General features: G+C 36.4%; 1 protein-coding gene across 1 annotated transcript; it reads right to left on the bottom strand.

Annotated features, from left to right (window-relative positions):
• Window positions 1-4,530: 4,530 nt before the first annotated feature.
• CDC45 (cell division cycle 45) lies at window positions 4,531-18,765 on the bottom strand. Its single transcript, XM_056346515.1, has 19 exons — window positions 18,282-18,765; window positions 17,098-17,157; window positions 16,722-16,814; window positions 16,127-16,264; window positions 15,388-15,531; window positions 14,346-14,401; window positions 13,692-13,740; window positions 12,963-13,024; window positions 12,540-12,590; window positions 11,638-11,757; window positions 11,122-11,253; window positions 10,629-10,727; window positions 10,217-10,378; window positions 9,878-10,016; window positions 9,438-9,521; window positions 8,236-8,354; window positions 7,684-7,760; window positions 6,868-6,934; window positions 4,531-5,707 (listed from the first exon to the last, which is right to left on the bottom strand). Exons 1-18 carry the CDS (start codon window positions 18,330-18,332, stop codon window positions 6,870-6,872), a joined length of 1,701 nt encoding a protein of 566 aa, XP_056202490.1. The 5' UTR covers window positions 18,333-18,765; the 3' UTR covers window positions 4,531-5,707; window positions 6,868-6,869.
• Between the last annotated feature and the right edge of the window lie 59 nt (window positions 18,766-18,824).

The raw sequence follows: 18,824 nt of genomic DNA, 5'->3' as shown, positions 1-18,824 counted from the left end.
TATGAGGGAATCAAGACCATCATGACTGACAGACACACACATAAGATCAACAAACAAATGATGTCCTGAGAACAGTCCTGAGTGTTTCAAGTTTTGTTTCTTCCTCAGCTGTGACACTCTATTAATTACTCCCCTTTTAATAAATACCCTTTCATACTACTCCTATCTTTGCATGTTAGCATACCCTGAGTGGCAAGTTCAACTCAACAAAGCCATTTTCAGAGAACTCCCATACAAAAGAAATTTATTTTAAAACTTCCCTTTTTCAGACTTTAAAACTAGGGTACTCCAGACTAGCAATTAGAGCAATCTCTCATAGAAAGAAGCAACATTTTACTTCTCTTGTATTTATGGGCAACTGAGGACTGGAAATGCTGTGCTGAAAATGGGAGTGGAAAAAGTGAAACCAAAGAATGAAAGATGTCTTGAAACATTTCAGAGTTAGTTTTCCCTTTGTAGTCTGAGACACTGAGATTACGAATTCTAAACATGACAATTCTAAGGCACTTTTCCCGCCGTCCCCATTTAATTACTTCTTTCCATAAGAAACCTCATGACTGTAGGAATATATACCTTTGTAATAAAATTTTTGATTGGAAAATTCCAGAAAACAAAGATTAAACCTTGCTGTACATTACCACCTTTCTCTTTTAAAACAAATGACAGAACAGCAACATACAAACTCAAGCTTTCCAACATTTATGTTATGCTCCCCAGGACTTCTCTACCTTCATTTCTGGTCCCATTGAATTCCACTTGTCAGGACAGTTGCCTACAACCTTTCTAGTGTTTCACTGGATTTTACTAAACAAATGACAGCTCTCCCACAAGCCATTCAGAATATTAAGACCGCAATGGCTCTCCCAGATCCTGTCAGGTTTAAAAGTGATGATTGCTATCTACTAGCATAAACTCAAATCAATGGTACAGCAGGTAAAAAACACCAGACGCTGACATATCTCTGATTTATTGCTTCTGCCATAAAAGCAGTAGGCTCTAAGAGTAGTCAGGGTGAGCAGTGGGAAGAATATAGAGCCCATATTGTTGTAGTATCAACCATATTCCCATCTAAGGACCAAAGCATAAAAGACAGTTTGAGGATCGGCATACATGCTCCTCTAGATCAAGGCAAAACCCCCTACCATGACCAAATATTCAACCTAGGAATATTTTCTGTCCTGTATATAACAAGTTTTACAATAGCAAGTAAAAATAGTGAATGTTTACAAAAGAATTTGCTTAGAAATCATTGTAGAGACTTTAATTTCCATTAACAACAGAGAAAATATAAACAGCAACCTTCTGTTACTTCTGTAACCAAAAATTCCTTTCTAAAATTGTAAACAGAGTTTATAATCTCTTCACTGTTTTTGTCTTCACTTTTTTGCCATCAGTTGTCAAAAGGGCAAAGTTGAGTGTTAAGAATTAATAAACAGAGGGACAGAAAATAATCAACACTATTATACCACTCCATAGACTTGTGCACCCACACCTTGAATACTGTGTGTAGGTTTTGTTCTCTCCTGTCTGAAAATGATTCAGAGAAGAGCAACATGGTAATCAGGGTACAGAACAGTTCCTGAAAAAGGGAAAATTAGGTTGCGATTCTGAAGACTGGTAAAAGATGAGTGGAGAATATAAAAAAGATTTACAAAATGATGAGTACACAGTAAGGTAGGGACTACAGAGCACCAAATAAGCTAGCAATTGGCAAGTTGAAAAAAAAACAAACAAAGAAGTAAGAAGTTGTGGTTTTTCACCCATCTGTCTAGGTTGCTGATCTACTCACTACAGAATATTGCACAGACTAGAATTTTACAAGTATTCAGGAGGAAGTTATCCAGGTTCACAGTTAACTACTGACAGTTACCAAATACACAGAAACTACACCTGGTTCAGGGTGTCTGAGGACTGGGAGAGTACTTGTGTTTGTATCTGGAAGAAAGCATCATAGCAATTGTTTTGTTTCTATACTCTTCCCCAGCACCTGCTTTTGACATTACAGAGGTCAAGATACCAATTAAACGGCCCATGGTCTCCCCCCGTGGCTGTTACTACAATGTTTAAAGTGGCATAGACCCAACAGCCCATTTATACAATAGAGTTGTAATTATTTTTCTTTTTTTTTTTTTTTCTTAAGAGAAACAGTAAAGTAAGAATTAATTATTACCCACTATGCACCCTTGATATTGGTAAGTACAAGTCTATTAAGTCACTATGAATCTTCTGGGGAAAGGGATTCACTTTAATTCCAATCAGATGAGGTCCTTACTATGCAATTTCAATTATGGCTAAATTTATTACTCCAGAAAGAAAGCGGCCATGAATCACTGTGCAGGGATGGTATAATTAGTCAGCTTGTTCAACTACTTCAGTACTTTGGTATTTAAGGATTTTCATTATTTTATATTCCTAAAAAAACAAAAACATTTTAAAGGATTTGTTTCATGCTTTTATTGTTCTCTAAAACCGATTAGCAGCAGCAGAAATAATTGAAAGTGCTCATTACGAGGCTATTACAGCAAGCAAACACAGTGGAAGAAAAAGAGGTACTGCAGCTCAAATATAATCCTCAGGGAATGTTTCTATTAGTATTCAGACATGGCTAAGTGAAATATTACCATACATCCAAGAGGGTAGGCCAATTTCTTAGTGCTTTATTTATTTTAAAAGACTCATAGGAGATACATTTTCTGTTTGGGCAAATAAATCAAATGCATAATCATCTCTTCATGAAGAGATGTCAAGAGTTCCTGGCATGGAGTCTCTGTCCAACACTGAACTGTAAGAAGTGACCATTTTAACTAAACTACACAAGAGTTTCAGCGAGCCATTCACACCACCAATTCACTGCTGCTGAGCTGAGCTACTTCTATGTCAACACACTGAGGATTCCACAGTTTTGGATCTTCCCATACAATGATTCTCCAAGTAATATTAACATATTAAGTTACAAACTCCATAACATAGAATAAACTGCATAAGGAGTGTTTGATACTATTTTACATATTTTAACATGTTGACATGCAAAGGTGTTTATCTATCAGCAGAGACTTCTTCAGGTTTCCACACAGATTTAATAACTTCCTTTTCACATAGCAGTCAGCATTCCTGACTGATTTCAGGCCACATTTGGATGCTCTAGGGATTGGTTCAACAGCTGATCAATTCTAAAATTTGCAAAAGCATTCCTGGCAATTCCAGTAGACCTTGGGAAAACTAGAACCTTAAAAACCACCAAAGACCAAAAAGCAATAAAGGAGGAAACAAGGGAAGCTTATTCTCCATGTAATAGATCCAACAGCTTGAAGCTTACACATCTTTTGGAGGTCAAAGAACCTGCCAGTAAAGCAATTACCAACACATCATAAACAAATACAACCACTATAAAAACTAGTTCCCATTTCTCATGCTTGCAGCACGATGCAATGTGCCGAAGCTAAAGGGTGCATGCGCCTGAAAATTTGTCCATTTTTCAAGATTGTGAGAGTCACCTACTAAAACACACAAACACTCCCCCCCCTTCCAATTTCATTGCAACACAAGATCTGTGTTTATCACAACAGCAGGAAAAGGTGGTAGCAGAACCCAAGCATGCTCTGAAAGGGAAATTGAGTAAATACATAGAAGTTCCAGGAGAGGGACAGGAGATACAACAGCAATAAGAGAACTGACGAGGTGAGATGAAGAGGTTCACACAGAGATTCTAATGAGCAGGTGGAGGAAATAAAACAGGAAAACCAGACCCCCAAACAAGAAGATAAAAGCAATAGCTTGCTAAGGTACCCATCAAGACTATTCCATGTATTGAAAACATAAACACTAAATGTAACTAAAAACAGAGATAGTAATTAAACTGAGATGTTACATGTCCATGCTTTTTGATGCCTTCCTCATGGTTTTTTTTTCCCCTGTCTACAGGTTTGGTAGAAGGAGAAAACAGGGGATTTATTTGTTTGTTTAGGATTCCCTGATAGATGGCCACTGAACCATGAGTCGAAGATCCAGGATGTGCAAGACATTTTATGCATTTACTGAGCAAGCAAGTAGAAATTCAGTTTTACCCAGCACACATTATTAATTCTGTATCCATGAAGGTGGTCTTACATACTGGAGTACATTGTATTTACTGTTAAACATAACCATGTTTTTCTCTGATATTTACATCTAGAAGCATGAAAGCACTAACTATATGATAGAGCTGAACTAAAGTTACAGTCATTGAGTGCTGTGGAAATGACAGTGATTCTTTTGTGACTGATAGGTTTAAGGTAAATTTCAGAAATTCACTTAACTCACTCAGCAGCTTTGCAACTGAAAGATAAAGTGAAAATATTCAGAAGCGCACTTAAGTGTCACACATACTCCCAGCTTTTACATTGTCATCGTGGCTTGGCACTGGTATCAGTGTTCAAAAAAACAACAAACTTCAGTGTTTCCATTTCCAGAGACTTAAAGCACAGTAATCTACTTCAGATATGTAATAAAATTACTGTAAGCTGTGTACAGGCAAAACCCAAAGTACGCTGGTAAGGGGGAAATACATTTATTGTCAATACTACCAAGTAAACATGCAAAACAAAAAGATGGCATTCTGTTTTATCTTAGAAGGTACAATTTTTTGGCCGTTGTAGCTTGGCACGGGGATTTTACTCAGATAAAATGACAATATTTAAAAAATAAATAACTTCTGTTTGAATAAAAAGATATAGTTTAATTAGCTTTACGTTTGCTACATTTAAACCACATTTAATATTAAATTAACCTATATTAAAATTCTGGACAAAGTATGTTGTGATGATACATAACCTTTACGCATTCATTATAATACATGAAAACATTGAAGTCACAGAGAATTCAAGCAACATTGCAAGAACAGAATTCCAAATGTACACATATACATAGCCACCCAATGCACAGAAAATTAAGCTTAACAAACCACACAATTTCCTATGGCAAAAGTGACATGAAATCTGTTATGGAACAGGATTGAGGATTAGACTCTTTCCAGGAAAGTTATTCCCAAAGCCAAGCTACAAGTGACAATACAGTATCACAATGCATGATGAAAAATGCTTTATCAACACCGAAATTCCCCAGATTTTTCATTTTGTATTTGGCAGTTACTCAGTACTTAGGTTTTAAGATTTTTAGGGGGTTTAAAATCCATCTCACAAAACAGCTGTTTCAGTTAAAGTACAAGACCTCAACCTGATAGTACTAAAAAAGTTTCAACATTCTAGAACTTCAAGGAGATTTTCAGCAAGTTTCTTATATTAAAAAAAAAAAGCATTCAAGACAATTAAAAAAGAATATTTAAATGATAATATAATATAAAAATGGAACTTCTTCAAACCTATTTTTTTTGTTATTGGGCAACAACTAATCATCACAGGAACATGTCTACTAATAAAAGCAGGTTTGACAAAAAGAAGTCCAATTTGCACATACTCCTGGTTGACAACTTTTGCCGTTACAAGGATGGGATATTTACAAACAAGCAGCATTCAGTGTCTGTGTGCCCTAAGGTTAAAATCCTTTTAACCTTCCAAGAGGCATAAAAACAATGGTCCAGGCCAGTAACGGTACATTTTAAGAAAAAGCAAGACAATACATCACCATTGCAGCACCATGAACTTTGGAACATCCAAAATCATTTCAGAGCACCTGATCCTCAGCTTCCAGCACAAGAAGCCAGAAAACACCACTGTGTAACAAGGACAGAAGACAAACTGAACAACCAGTATTCAGAGCGTAAAGAAAGAAACAAAAAGTAGAAATCTTGGAAGCCACGCATGACTATGCCATCTAACAAACAACAATTGCAGCTACTGATCCACCGTTACAGAAGAAAAATTATAGCTTTGATACCTTTTTGCAAAAAGCTAAGTCATATGTGATTTGGCTAGGACTACCAACATTCACAGACTGCTGTTGAATTCTTCACCTTATTTCTTTGCTTTTGTATATGTAGCGTAGAGATAATCTTGTCAGATTACTTTACATGTTAATACTAAACACCAAATCTTATCTAGACATGAAAAAGCCATAAGGTACTTTATATACTTGCAACCAGCCTCACAGATTGTCTGAACAGACTTTACAAAACAATTTAGCTGCCTCTTTGGGAGAAAGCAAGCTATTCCCACCCACCACTGCAGAACAGACACACACACACACACCCTCCAATAAAAACATCATTTTCATCATTGAAAAGCAGTGAATATTTCAAGACAATTCCAGCAATTAGACAGTCTCATAAGATCTACAGCAAAATCTGTCTTGCCCTAAAGTAGCTTAAAACAGACTTTGATCAAGTGGGAAGCTATAGTCACAACTACAAATAAAATCTTAGAGCCCCATCTTTATTCCAGATAAAAACTACACATTAACATAGACTACAGCCTTAAGACTGTGGAACAAAAATGCAAATTGTACATTTGCATCAAAGCCAAGAATGGTATTGCTATGGCCAAAATTCTATCTTCAGCTCAAACCAGCCATCATAATTAAAAGCCAGTAACAGTGTATCAGCTACAATTAGCTAATACCCCAATTTCTTTCACGACAGGAACTGCTGCTCCTTTTCCAGCTGAAGTTAAAAAGCCACAAGAAGTTAAGAACAGTGGAAGAGAAGCTTATGGATGATAAAACTTAAATAAATCTTTTAAGGAGGAAAAAACCCTAAAATTGCTTATACATTGTCTGCCTCCTCCCAAGAAGAAAACAATTGTCTTCATAAGAAACTCTTCAATTTATATTTTCACTAGATGTTGCCACATTTTCTTAGAACATTCTACAGATACTAACAGGCTAGTAACTTACTTGTAATTATTTTTTTAATTAATTCTCCTTATGCTGTCTTACCTTTAGGACAAGAGAGAAATGAGTGCATCCAGAAATTTGCTCCGGTCTTCTGTTTTCAATTCAATTACTAAAATATGAAATATTTTATTACAATATGCAAATAACTGAAAGATATACCAGATAATCACACTTAAAGAATAATAATTGTGACTATACTTATTTCTATTCTTAATCAACTTTAAGAAGCAAAAAGAGACACTACTTATTTGGACAAAATGCAAAGCACTTGCTCCTATTTTTCAGTGAACTCAGGTCTCTAGGTGCTTACAACTTGATATAGCAGCCACTTTTAAAATCTAGGCATGTTTCTTTGTATGTTCAACATGCATATGTAAGCACATGTTAAAAACTGCCTTTTTTAAGCACGGACAAAGATAGGCAAATCTCATTGCACAAGTGCCTCATTTTTCAAACAGACAATAAAGAATGCATCTCGTAACATGAATACCATACTTTGTTTGGCTGCTAAATATAAAGCCCCTCACAGATAACCTCATAGATTTTACACTGAAGTGCACATATGAAAATCATTACCCCACGCGTATGTACATCATCTCAAAAAGATACACAAGCCTGTGCTTGTATTAGTGGTTAATCATATCTGCACATGACAACACTTCGAAAAAAGACTGACAAATAACATACTTTGTGTTATGCTAGGCTCAGGAATAGTGTGTCACATACACACCTTCGATGTTTGCATCTAAGATACAGACAAATGACTATACTGTCTACAGTCATGCTTTATGGAGACTGCGTAAACACTGACCCCTAAAGGACTATTTGGTGAATGAAGCGATAGGCAGCATTACTCACTTGACATGTCAAAATGGTTATGTAAAGTCCTGGAATTGGTACTGTCCGCAGCTCTCTCAAATGCTCTTCCAAAAAAGCTAGAAGAGGAACAGAAAAACAAATAAGCATTACAGAAAAGGATAGATTTACTAAGCTAGAAACATGGAACATTTTCCTTGCTGAGAGTTGAAAATGTCTTCCAGATGTTTTTCATGTGCCTGGTATTCAACATGTACCTCGCTTATTCAAGCGCAAGAATCTTAACATTACAGGGTCTAAGAAATGAAGTCATGGGTCATATAGTGAACTACTGCCTTCTTGTAAGATAAAGAAATAGTTAAGAGGGAGAGGGGAAAAAAAACTTAACCACAACTTGCAAGGAAACTGCGGGACATCTGTATCCTCTCTCAAAATTTCTCATGCATACCATATGAAAAAGCATGTTTTTTAAGGAGGATACAATTCAAATCAACATATTCAGGGTTAAAAAGGTACAGGAAAGACATATTTGCTTCAGAGACAGGAAAAGTCTATAGATAACCTTTAGGAAGAACTTTGAAACAATATGCTTACTTCTTTTTGTCAGAGCTCTCTGTCTCTGGAGGAATCCCCACCATGATCACAGTTCCCTGTTCAACATCCATTGGTGCAGCCATTACCAGTGGCAGCAATTTACAACGCTTGTTTTTTGTCTGGAAGTCAGAAAGACTGTTAGACAAAACTCAGGAAACAATTTAGTTTCAGCTTTGCATGTGAGATACTATTACAAATCTCAATTTAAGGATATCGCTATAATGCGGTTCAACAGAAGACTGTTTCTTTACACAATCTCTTAATCCCCTTCTTTCCTAGAGTAAAGTCACATTAAGGAAAAAAATTCAATTCTTTTCTCCAATCCTGCTTTCCACTGTAACATTGAAATTATGTGGGCAGACAAGATATGATTTACAGTAAAGAAAAAGCTCTTAAAAAAACCGCCACAAACAAAAAAACCCCACAAAACCAGAATTGCAGGTATGGGTATCTAAAAACATGGACCAGGTTTGGGGTTTTTTTTTCGCAAAGATTATTTTATATGAAATACAAAAGGTAAAACATTGACAAACACAGTCTTCACTAGAAATTATTTTCCCCTGTCATATTGTCTTACAGCACTAAGCTGAAAGTTTAACAAGTTTTGTGATTTAATTAATAAAAAATTTTTTCATAATTACAGTAAACAAAATAGAAGCTTGCTTAAAGTGTTCTCTTCTTAAGGTAAATGTTTTGCAGCGAGTTTTAAAAATGCTGTCCTGGTCCTAGTGGCAACCTAGTTATTTATCACATCTAATTTTCAAAATGAGGACAAAGATGCAATCTGGCAAAGATGGATCACCATAAATTTAATTTACAAATTTAGAAGAGCTCACACTGAAGACAGTTCTCAACCTTAATGAATTGTGTAACTAATAGTACAAAAGATAAATGCAATTTAATTTCAGTTGTATTAGTTGTAAAGATCAGAGGATTTTACTCAAACAGACTCTTCAAAGTACACATTTAGTGATATGCTCCCTCAAAACTTACAAAATTACACAAAGGTTTTAGACAGTATCTTAGTAATGAAAATTTCCTAGAACAGCATGCACAGATGTGCTAAAATTATCCAACCAATTAACGGAAAAACATTACTAATATTTTCATATGTTTTTAATAATCATCTGCAAGCATCCAACAGAACAATAACAACTACATAGGCCAGAAGTTTGTTAGTCAAAAGCTTTTGAATTACTTACAGAGCAAACAAATGACTTGAGTAAGTATTTACTAAGCAGGCACAGAGACACTGGTTTGGAAAACAGTTTCACATCTGGTGTGCCCTAGGAAAAGAATTATTTCAATTAAAATTCAGTAAATGGAAGAATCATCTTGGATTGTAATATCTACTGAAAAGTCTAAAAGTTTTGTGTGGCTCAAACAACGCTGAACAAGAAGCATTACAATATTAGTGTTTGAGCTCACCCACGTCCCCCTTTGAGAGGGCTGAATCTTCCTTTGGGAAGTTCAGAGTAGACGTCAATATTGACCCATCAGAGGATAGTACAGTATAAATAAATAGGTTCTTCGGGATGGAGGCATTCTTATTCAATCAAGCAATACGGAAAACAGTGTTATTCAAGTTTGATATAGCCAAATGTAACAGTCAAATGAGACAGCCAAAAACTAGAATTCTGACCTCCATGAGACAGCAATACAGAAAAGGCCCCTGAGAAATTACAAGGTTGGTGCAAATACAGCTGGCCACCGTCTGCTGAATGGCACGTAACTGCTTTTTGGCTAGGTCCAGTCCTTGGTGCAGTTTGTCCAGGTTACCCCTGCAACAGAAAGAATCAAAATAGACACTTTGATATAGAAATAAAGCTTTTCACATAGAAGTGAAATCTAAAAGCTATTCACAGGAATACTTTGATTGTTCTTCACTGACTTATCTAAAAGATGCATTGATCCTTCATAAGTAACCCATGTTGTTCCCTAAATAAAATTCTAAAAGAACAAAGAGATATATTTTCAGTACCTGGAAAGACTGTCCAAAGCTTTAATGAAATTAGTTGTTTCGTGGCCCTCTTTCTCTATATTCTCCATGAGAGAAGCTGTTGCATAAACTATATCACTTGCTGAGAACTTGTTCTTAAAGCCAAAGTGAATGCTGAAGGTCTGAACTCTTAAATCTTTCATTCTGCAAAGCGAAATAAAACCAGTAAAGATTAACATTAGCAATATTATTACCAACACTGACCAGCCATCTCCTCAGTATGTTAATGTTAATAACATGAAGAAAAATCATACCTAACATTTGCATCAAGCCTAGTATTACTTCATCAACCTCAAACCATTTTTCAAACAAGATGCTACACCCCACTCATACAAAAATATTAACTGCATTGAAAAGTATTTTCAGATAAAGCATTTTATTTAAAACAATTTACCCAAACTTGTTTGCAGATTCTTCAATCATTTCCCGAAGATTTTCTTTCAAAGACATGTCCATGGAATTAAACTTCTGTTTCACTTGCTTCAAAGGCAAACTAAAAACAGAAGGAAAAAATACACTGATAGATATGCCAAAAGAAACAAATATTTTCCCTTCCTTTCCTAAGTCTTTTTTAATATTAGATAATTTAGCAAGTTAAGTCTGACTACATTTGTTTACATTCTTTTTTCTTTAATGATTGAAGAGCAATTGTGAAAAAGCATAGGTTACATACCAATCTACTATTCCATAAAGGTATACACATGAAGTATTCTTTGTACACCAAGACACAAGCTGCGTAACTCAACTCTGACACTGCAGCCTACTGAGAGCCCCAAAATCATATTTAAAAACTAACAAGTTTACTCACAAGCTATATTCTCAATATTTTCCCACAATTCATTGAAACAAACGATCTTTTAATCAAGATCCAGATTTTTATAACTTACCCCATGTCAGCCAAAAACTCCTGGAGCCTCTTCTGCCCTTGTACAGACCAAAGCTTAAGGCTCGCAGAGGTATATGAAGTGTTACAGAGACTTTCATATAGAGACCAGTGCTGGTAAAGTGCCAGGCGCAGACTGAACAGGAGTTAGGGCTAATAATTATAAATACATGTATCATTTGAAGTTACAAATAGTAACAAAACCCGCGGAACAGTAAGTTGGTCTTCAGTTGCCCTTATATATTGCGTTGTTGCACTACATAAGACAGAGTTAGAAGCTGCATGTGCATGTAACACAAGACAAGCAACACTGACTTGTAACTCTCTGAAAGGTTAAGTTGAACCCAACTACATGAGCTGTTGAAGTAGGGATTCATGTTCAACAAAACATCCACATTTCCATTTCTTTTAATTCCATTCTCAGCAGCAGAGATGGTGCTGGGATTTATTTCTTTTTCCTAGATAAAAACTGAACTGTGGTTTACAAAGTTCTTTTTCCCCAGACCTTATGCAAGGATACTCATACTCAAATGCTATTCGCATGCAATCAATTGACAGAGAATTTTCTTCATCCTCATTGCGGTGGTTATGGCGAGACACATGACGCTGTAGGATTCCAATATCAGTCACATACTTCATTCTTAAACAGAAACAAACTGTTAAATCACTTTCTTCCCCTGTATTTTTGTTCTTGATTATGAGAATATAAAAATGCTTCCTAAAGTTTACACATCGGTCAGTCAGCAGCCCGAAAAATGTAGATACACCTTTAAAAAAACCCAAATTGTTAAATAATATTTTGTTGACATTCAGCCATACACCCAGGCAACTGAAGCTAAAATAAAACCAATACAGAGGCAGATTGACCAATGAAATTAATTAATTGCATTTATTTCCTTAAAAACATCAGTGTCTACTAACAATAGAACACAAGAATTAATGTCTACACATGTACTACTAGAAATCTGACAGTATCTAGAAGGAAATAAAAACAAGAAAAAAATATCTAAAACTTGTTAACTAGAACTATAAAGGAAGCTGGAGGATACATAACATACACTTTTTTTCCTTTAATAAAACTATACCAAGCTTATGTTTATGTCAACTGCTATTAAACACCAGTTCACAAAATTATAAACTAAAATGAGTTTTAAAAAAATAGTATAAAGTGAGTGGTATAAAAGGAAAATACAGGTTTTTCTAATATATATTTCCATTTTTGGAAGGCATCAGATCACATTCAGTCATTAAGATATTTAATATCACTGTTTATTAATTATCCTGTGCTATATTAATTCCCATACATTTCCTGATCCCTATCAATTGCTATTAGTAACTCCTAAAAAAAATAAATTTAAAAGATAGATTAATAAATAAAACATAACAATAACAAAAGTATATTTAAAAGAAAGTCTTTCTTACTGAGTGATTTTATCTTGGACCCATTGATCTGTCAGGCCAACAATAGCCCACCTAAAATTGGAAAGAAAAAAAGGGGGAAAAGTTAACAAAAAAAAATTCCAGTACAGTATATTAAATTGTCTAAGCATGTAGCAGAACAAGTCAGAAACACCATTTACCAACAATATGTAGAAGTTAATAACAAATATTTTTCCCCCTTTAACAGATATACACATACAGCACCATCTTCCCTTTTTCCATGCAAAATCTGTTGATTGCCTCTAATTCACACAGATGTGTCCTCCAATTCAAGACATACAAATTCAAGACTCACAAAATAAACTGGAACCTACTACTGAAATCAAATAGATTTGGGAAATCTTGCCTCTTTTTACTAAGGGTTTAAGCTTCTAGCCCTTATGAAAAATGATAACTGAAACATACCACAACATGTCATTCAAATCTTTAGACATTATCCATGCCAGATCAAACATGACCATCGCAGACTACATGAGAGAAAAGCAAAAAGACAGGATAAATAAACACAATACCTTCACCTTGTTAAACAAATTTGCCAAGTACTAGCGTGTTACTAAAGCTCTACAAATCACACTTGTCTGACAATCTGCCAGTGTCTTACTCTCTGAGACACTAAGTAGAAAGAAAAATATCGTATACAGCTCTGCAAACCTGCATTACGTATAAAGCAGCACTTAACAAAGCATAATCAGGCAAGAGGCCAAATGACAGAAGGAACAGTTTGATACCTTAAGTGCTATGTTTGAAATATCCTGATACTTAGACATCAAATAACAATTTTTGTTGTTAGTTCTGGTATGTCTTTTTCCCCCACTGTTAACATCACATTTGCCACTGTGACTCAGTTGGCCATTGCCTGCCACTCTACCAGTATTGTTTCTATGAAGTAATTAATCAACCATAAAATTGGATGTACACAACCAGAAAACATTAAACTGCTAAGTCAAACTACTTATACATATATGACATCTTATATATAACAATAATATAGTTATATTGGGGATTTTTACATTTTATCATAATGTATAAAATTGTTAGATTATTATAACATTGTATTAGATAGAACATTGAATATTGTCCAATTACTTTACTTGGCACATTGTGTTTTTACAGCAAATGACAGTTTATACTTACTGATGTCCCATGGTATTCATATTGCTCATAATCAAAAAGAATTTCTCTTCTGAAAAGGGGAAAAAAACCCACATTTCACTAAGTGGTGACCTGGTCATTGGATCCAATTAAAAATATATGCCAGGAGTTGTGAAATAATATTTAAATTTAATTTTTACAATTAATAAAAAAAATTAAACTTGGGCTAAAAGCTGTTTTTCTGCAATTAGATTTTAGTAGTAACATGGAAAACATACTTAAATGTACTCGTAAAGCAAAAAAGAAACTAGCATTTGAGGAAGGATTTAATAAACTTTTCCTGTCTGATTTGCTCCTGCTCATTGCTATTGACAATAGCGGGACTGTAAAGGAGGAAAACAGAAACACAAATTTCACCCTAAGATAGACAAGATAAGAATACTGCAGCTACTTCAAGTGAAGCAATGCACCAGTTGCTACTCAAATTTATAAATTACTACGTACAGCTATTACCCATTTAAACATTTTATTTTTAGATAGTAAATATCTCTCTCTGCTTTCTGAATAATGTTAGAACTAAAGCATCCTGCAAATCAAGCAGTATATAGTATCATGTTTTTATATTCTCAATAAGATTTTAATCAAAGAAAAGAGAAAGAAGGATACAAGCAACATAAAAAACCCAGTTAAACACACCTGCGTGCCTCCCATTCTCGCCTTTGTCGTCTTTTCATTGTTCTCTCTATTACATCCTGTAAATTAATTTGGATATTGAAAAGCTAGAAAAAAACACTCTGGTAGATTAGCACCTATTCAGATACTTTAATGACTAAGTCTTAATCAAAAAGAAGAATGATTCCTGTTAGTAACATCTAATGACAAAAATATTACTATCAAATATTTTTCCAAGGAAAACACTTTTTATAAAGTCATGGCATCTTTCTGTGCTAGCATTTATTTAGCCCACCTTCACAAATAAGAAGCCCAGCACACAGTACTTTCAACACTAGCAACATTGCATCCTACCATTTCACAACATAAAAACGACACAGAGAAATAAAGATGAGATAATTAACTTTGGCGCAGGGCAGGGGGGAAGGCACTCACTGTATATTTAAGCTCCATAAATAGCATCATCAGCTTGAAAACTCCAACAAGTTAATATTTGTGAAATACTTAACAGATTTGAAAACAGCTTGTGTGTATGCTCTTTATAGATTTTCCTTTAAATTTCTGCTATCTGCTTTTGCTGAATTAGCAACCTTTGTAGATTAGTAGGAAAAAACATACACTCTTAGAATGCCTTTGCATTTAATTGTCTTTTAATATTGCTAGCTTCAAGCCTTTGCTTCCTTGTACAGTACAAATAGAAAATATGCTACAAATAACATATGGCAAATTAAGTTTTTTGTCTACCATAATATACTTCTGTTAGTTTACTGCTACAAGGACAGACAAAATGTATTGCTAACTTATTTTTGAGCTTCTACCTTCTCAAACAATTATTAGGAAAAAAAAAGTTTATATCTAAACAAGTTGTATTGCTAGACTGAAAAGCCCAGAGCACATGATCAGAGATGGATCTTTTTGGTTCACTGGTTACACAATGGCAGCATTACACATAACCTAATCTTGGAACATAATTTTTAAAATCACATGCCATTATTATGATGATGTAAAGTGCACGTAATAAGTGTTTTATTTTCCTTCTTTTCATAATAAAGTAGCAGAAACACACCTCTTGAAAACGTCTACGTTTTTCTGAAGGTTCTGACCCATCACTTTCATTCTCCGAGTCCCCTTCTTCATCCTCTTCATCTCTGAAGATATCATCATAAGCAGGAACATCAAGATCATCATCTTGTTTAACTAATAGCTTAATCTAGCAATAAAAAGGAAAACTATTTAAAATAAAGTATCGTATTTAGTGATTACAACACATTTCAAATGACCAAGAAGAATACTTCAGATGCTTAGTAAGAGAAACTAAAAATTCATTTTGGCTGTGATAGATTCCTGGCATAACTAAAATATTGCTTTGTAATATAAAGACCACACTTATACAAAATTAAGAGTAAAAAATTTATTTCTTTGTTACAGCACTACTGAAAAAAATACAATTTTTTTTGCTTGTTGATGTTGTCAAATACTCTGTGCTTAATATTCAAATTCTAGGTGTTGCTAGATGCTGAGAGTACATGTTACATTCTGGAGGATGTTTATGCTCCAATTTGTAGCAGTTTGATTTATAGCAACAGGATTAACAGGTGCTTACTACTGACATCAGACTGCTAACGGTATATATTTTATTACTGAAAACAATTTTTTTCTGATTATGTCCGTTACTACTGCAAATATCCATTAATACTGCTTCCTGACCTACTAGCTAACACTGCAAGCAGTTTTGCAAAACAAAGAAAAGCACTACACCACCCATCACAGTGTGAAGATTTTTATTGTGAAAGAAATGTATTTACCTGTGTGTCATTGTAAACATTCACTACATGGATAGGTCTGTGGCTGTCACATACGAAAAAAGAAACATCCTCTTCAGGCTGCAAGATCTCCAGAAGGTCAACGTTGGCACCGCAATTAATAAAAACAAAATATTTGAACTGCAACCAAAAGAAAAAAAGAAGAAAAAAAGAGAATGCTTTTTACTTAAATTAGCAGGAAACACAGAAAACAGGAAACGTCTTTACAAAACCTCCAAAGCAGTCATCATTGCAAAAACTTGTATTTCTGTTCTGATAGTTGATGTCTGAGGAGGAAAAAGAATTTCTAAGATACAACACCAAATTCAGGGATGTTGAACACCAAATATCACCACCTTTTATATCTCAAAATATGCGCAAACTTAATTTTACTCTATCAAAATCATAGCACATTAATTTGAGCTGATATAAAAAACTTGACAAGTTTGTTATTGGTATGTTAACACTTAACCACTGTTTTGAGGTAACCAGTAATAATAATTAGTTTAAAAGCTGACATTTTAAGTTGGGGAAAGGGAAGAAGCGCATATCTATACAAGATGAGCTGCAATTTAAGAAGTTTCCAGTATTTTTTCACCTGATCTTTATGCTCAAGAAAGGCAGTTTCAAGTTCTTGCCATCCAGATACTGGGACGAGCGTATACTGCACATGATCACATTGAAACAAAGCCTGAAATGAAGCAAATGGCTGTTAGCAGAGATGAGGGAAAATTTCTTATACAGTGCTCGAATTCTACGTCATACTAATCTTTATTTTGAAGACATCTGAAATAACAAATCTACATGAACTCTGGGAGAATGACTTGCCAACGTGCAGTGTCATAACTCATGGAAAAATTAAGTTAGAAAACAGATTAAACCTTCACTCTTCCCTCAGTTCAAACCAATTAAAAGGATCTCAAAGCACTTATTCTTTTATTGTTAGCCTATAGTGATAATAAACAAAGACTTACTTGGAGTATTTTACAAGCACATAATGCATCAACATCTGAAGCAACAAGAAGCAGAACCCGCTGCAAAAGTAACAGAGTAACAGTATTAGCATAGGTATCAACGTGAAACATGTAGCTCACTGTGAGACCGTAAAGTAAGAAATGTAGGCAGTGATCACAATAAGCATAAAACAGGATTGCTTTTGAATGGTCTCTGCAACCAAAATAAGCCAATTTTTGTTCCTGTAAACATAAACAATCCCACATACCCAAAATACATCAGCTGCTTCGAGGAAACTAGTATTCAGACTCCTACGAACCACACATAGTCAGCCCTACACACGCTAGTCAGCCCTACAACTATTTTCATCGCGTCTAGAAAGGCCTATGTTTTCAGTGTGGAATCTGGAACAGGTTTTACTGAAGAAAATCTGTAGCAAAAATAGGAGCAAGGCAACTCTTGAAATAACCCTCGTTAAGGCAAACAAATTTATCTGGTGTCTTTTTCAGTGCTGGGGGTAGTGGTGGTGCTGAGATTTTGCTCACAGCTGGGGAAGGTGAGGGAAATGCTTTCCATTGCACAGTCCATAATACAGTTTCACAGGTAGAAATGCTAAAAAAATACCCAACAGAAGCTTTATCACTTTAGTGTACACATCCACTCTGAACAAAGTTAAGCAAACTGTGGGTTAAAAATGAAAGTAGCCCACCAGACCTGCGACAAGAAACCCTGCAAAAGAAACCTCAAAGACGGAATGCAAGACTCGGTGTCGGAGGAAAAAACCCCACACCATCAAACCTGTTAAAAAAATATAAAGGAGGAAAACAAATCTAGAGGTGTCTTGGTTAAACAAAGCTCCACAAGAATACCCGAAGTACTTGGGTACTGTAATGGATTTGGAGGCGAACTGTCTGGGCTGGCGGGCAGGACCGCAGCCCTCACCGCGGCCCGGGGCCTTCTGTCCGCCCGCCGGCGGCGTTCCGGCAGCCCCGGGGACGCGGGCACCCCACCCCCGCCGCCCCCCGAGGAGCGCAGCGCCTCAGCCGCCGCCGCCACCCCCACAGCGGGCCCCTACTCCGCTCCCCGAGGCGGCCGGAACCGGCACAGCCCCACGGGGAGCGGACTGAGGCAGATAGCTCCGCCCGCCGCCGGGACGTCCCGGGGTGTCACCGCTCCCTCCCTGGCCGCGACCAGCTGCCCGTACCTGGCTGACAATCACATCGTAAAACTCCCGACGGCAGTCGGAGACAAACATGGCGGCGGCAACCAAGCGGCGGCGGAACAGCGGCAAACTCGGCTCGCCCTCACTCAAACTGGGCGCCAAATCACTGCCCCTTCCTATTGGTCTACTCGTCACGGTGCGCGGGCCAATGGAAAAGCGGCTGTCCCTTCTTCGCAGAGCGGATTGGGCGAAGTGCACAACTCGTTCCGGGTTTTCGCCAATGGGATTGAGAGAAAGGAGTTAGCAACACGTGTGGCTAGCCAATCCCAGGAGCATCTCAGCTGGAAGCACCGTATCGGCTTTTGTTGCTATGTCCGCCATCTTTGCCGCGGGCGAATTGTTTGTTTTGCCCTTTACATGAGCCCGGCGAAGGGGCGGCGGGGGCCGCATCAACACTCTGTGACTGAAGAGGGGCCAAGCGGCCAGAAAAGCCTCCCACAACGGCCACATCGGCAGAGCCGCCACCACCCCTTCTGCCCTCACACGAAATGGCCACCGAGGGGGGCGGGAGCCGCGTGGCACGCC

This window comes from Falco biarmicus, chromosome 1, assembly GCF_023638135.1.
Source record: "Falco biarmicus isolate bFalBia1 chromosome 1, bFalBia1.pri, whole genome shotgun sequence".
Taxonomy (NCBI): Eukaryota; Metazoa; Chordata; class Aves; order Falconiformes; family Falconidae; genus Falco; species Falco biarmicus.
Note: the sequence above shows the minus strand (reverse complement) of the source record. Positions and strands in the feature narration are given on the sequence as shown.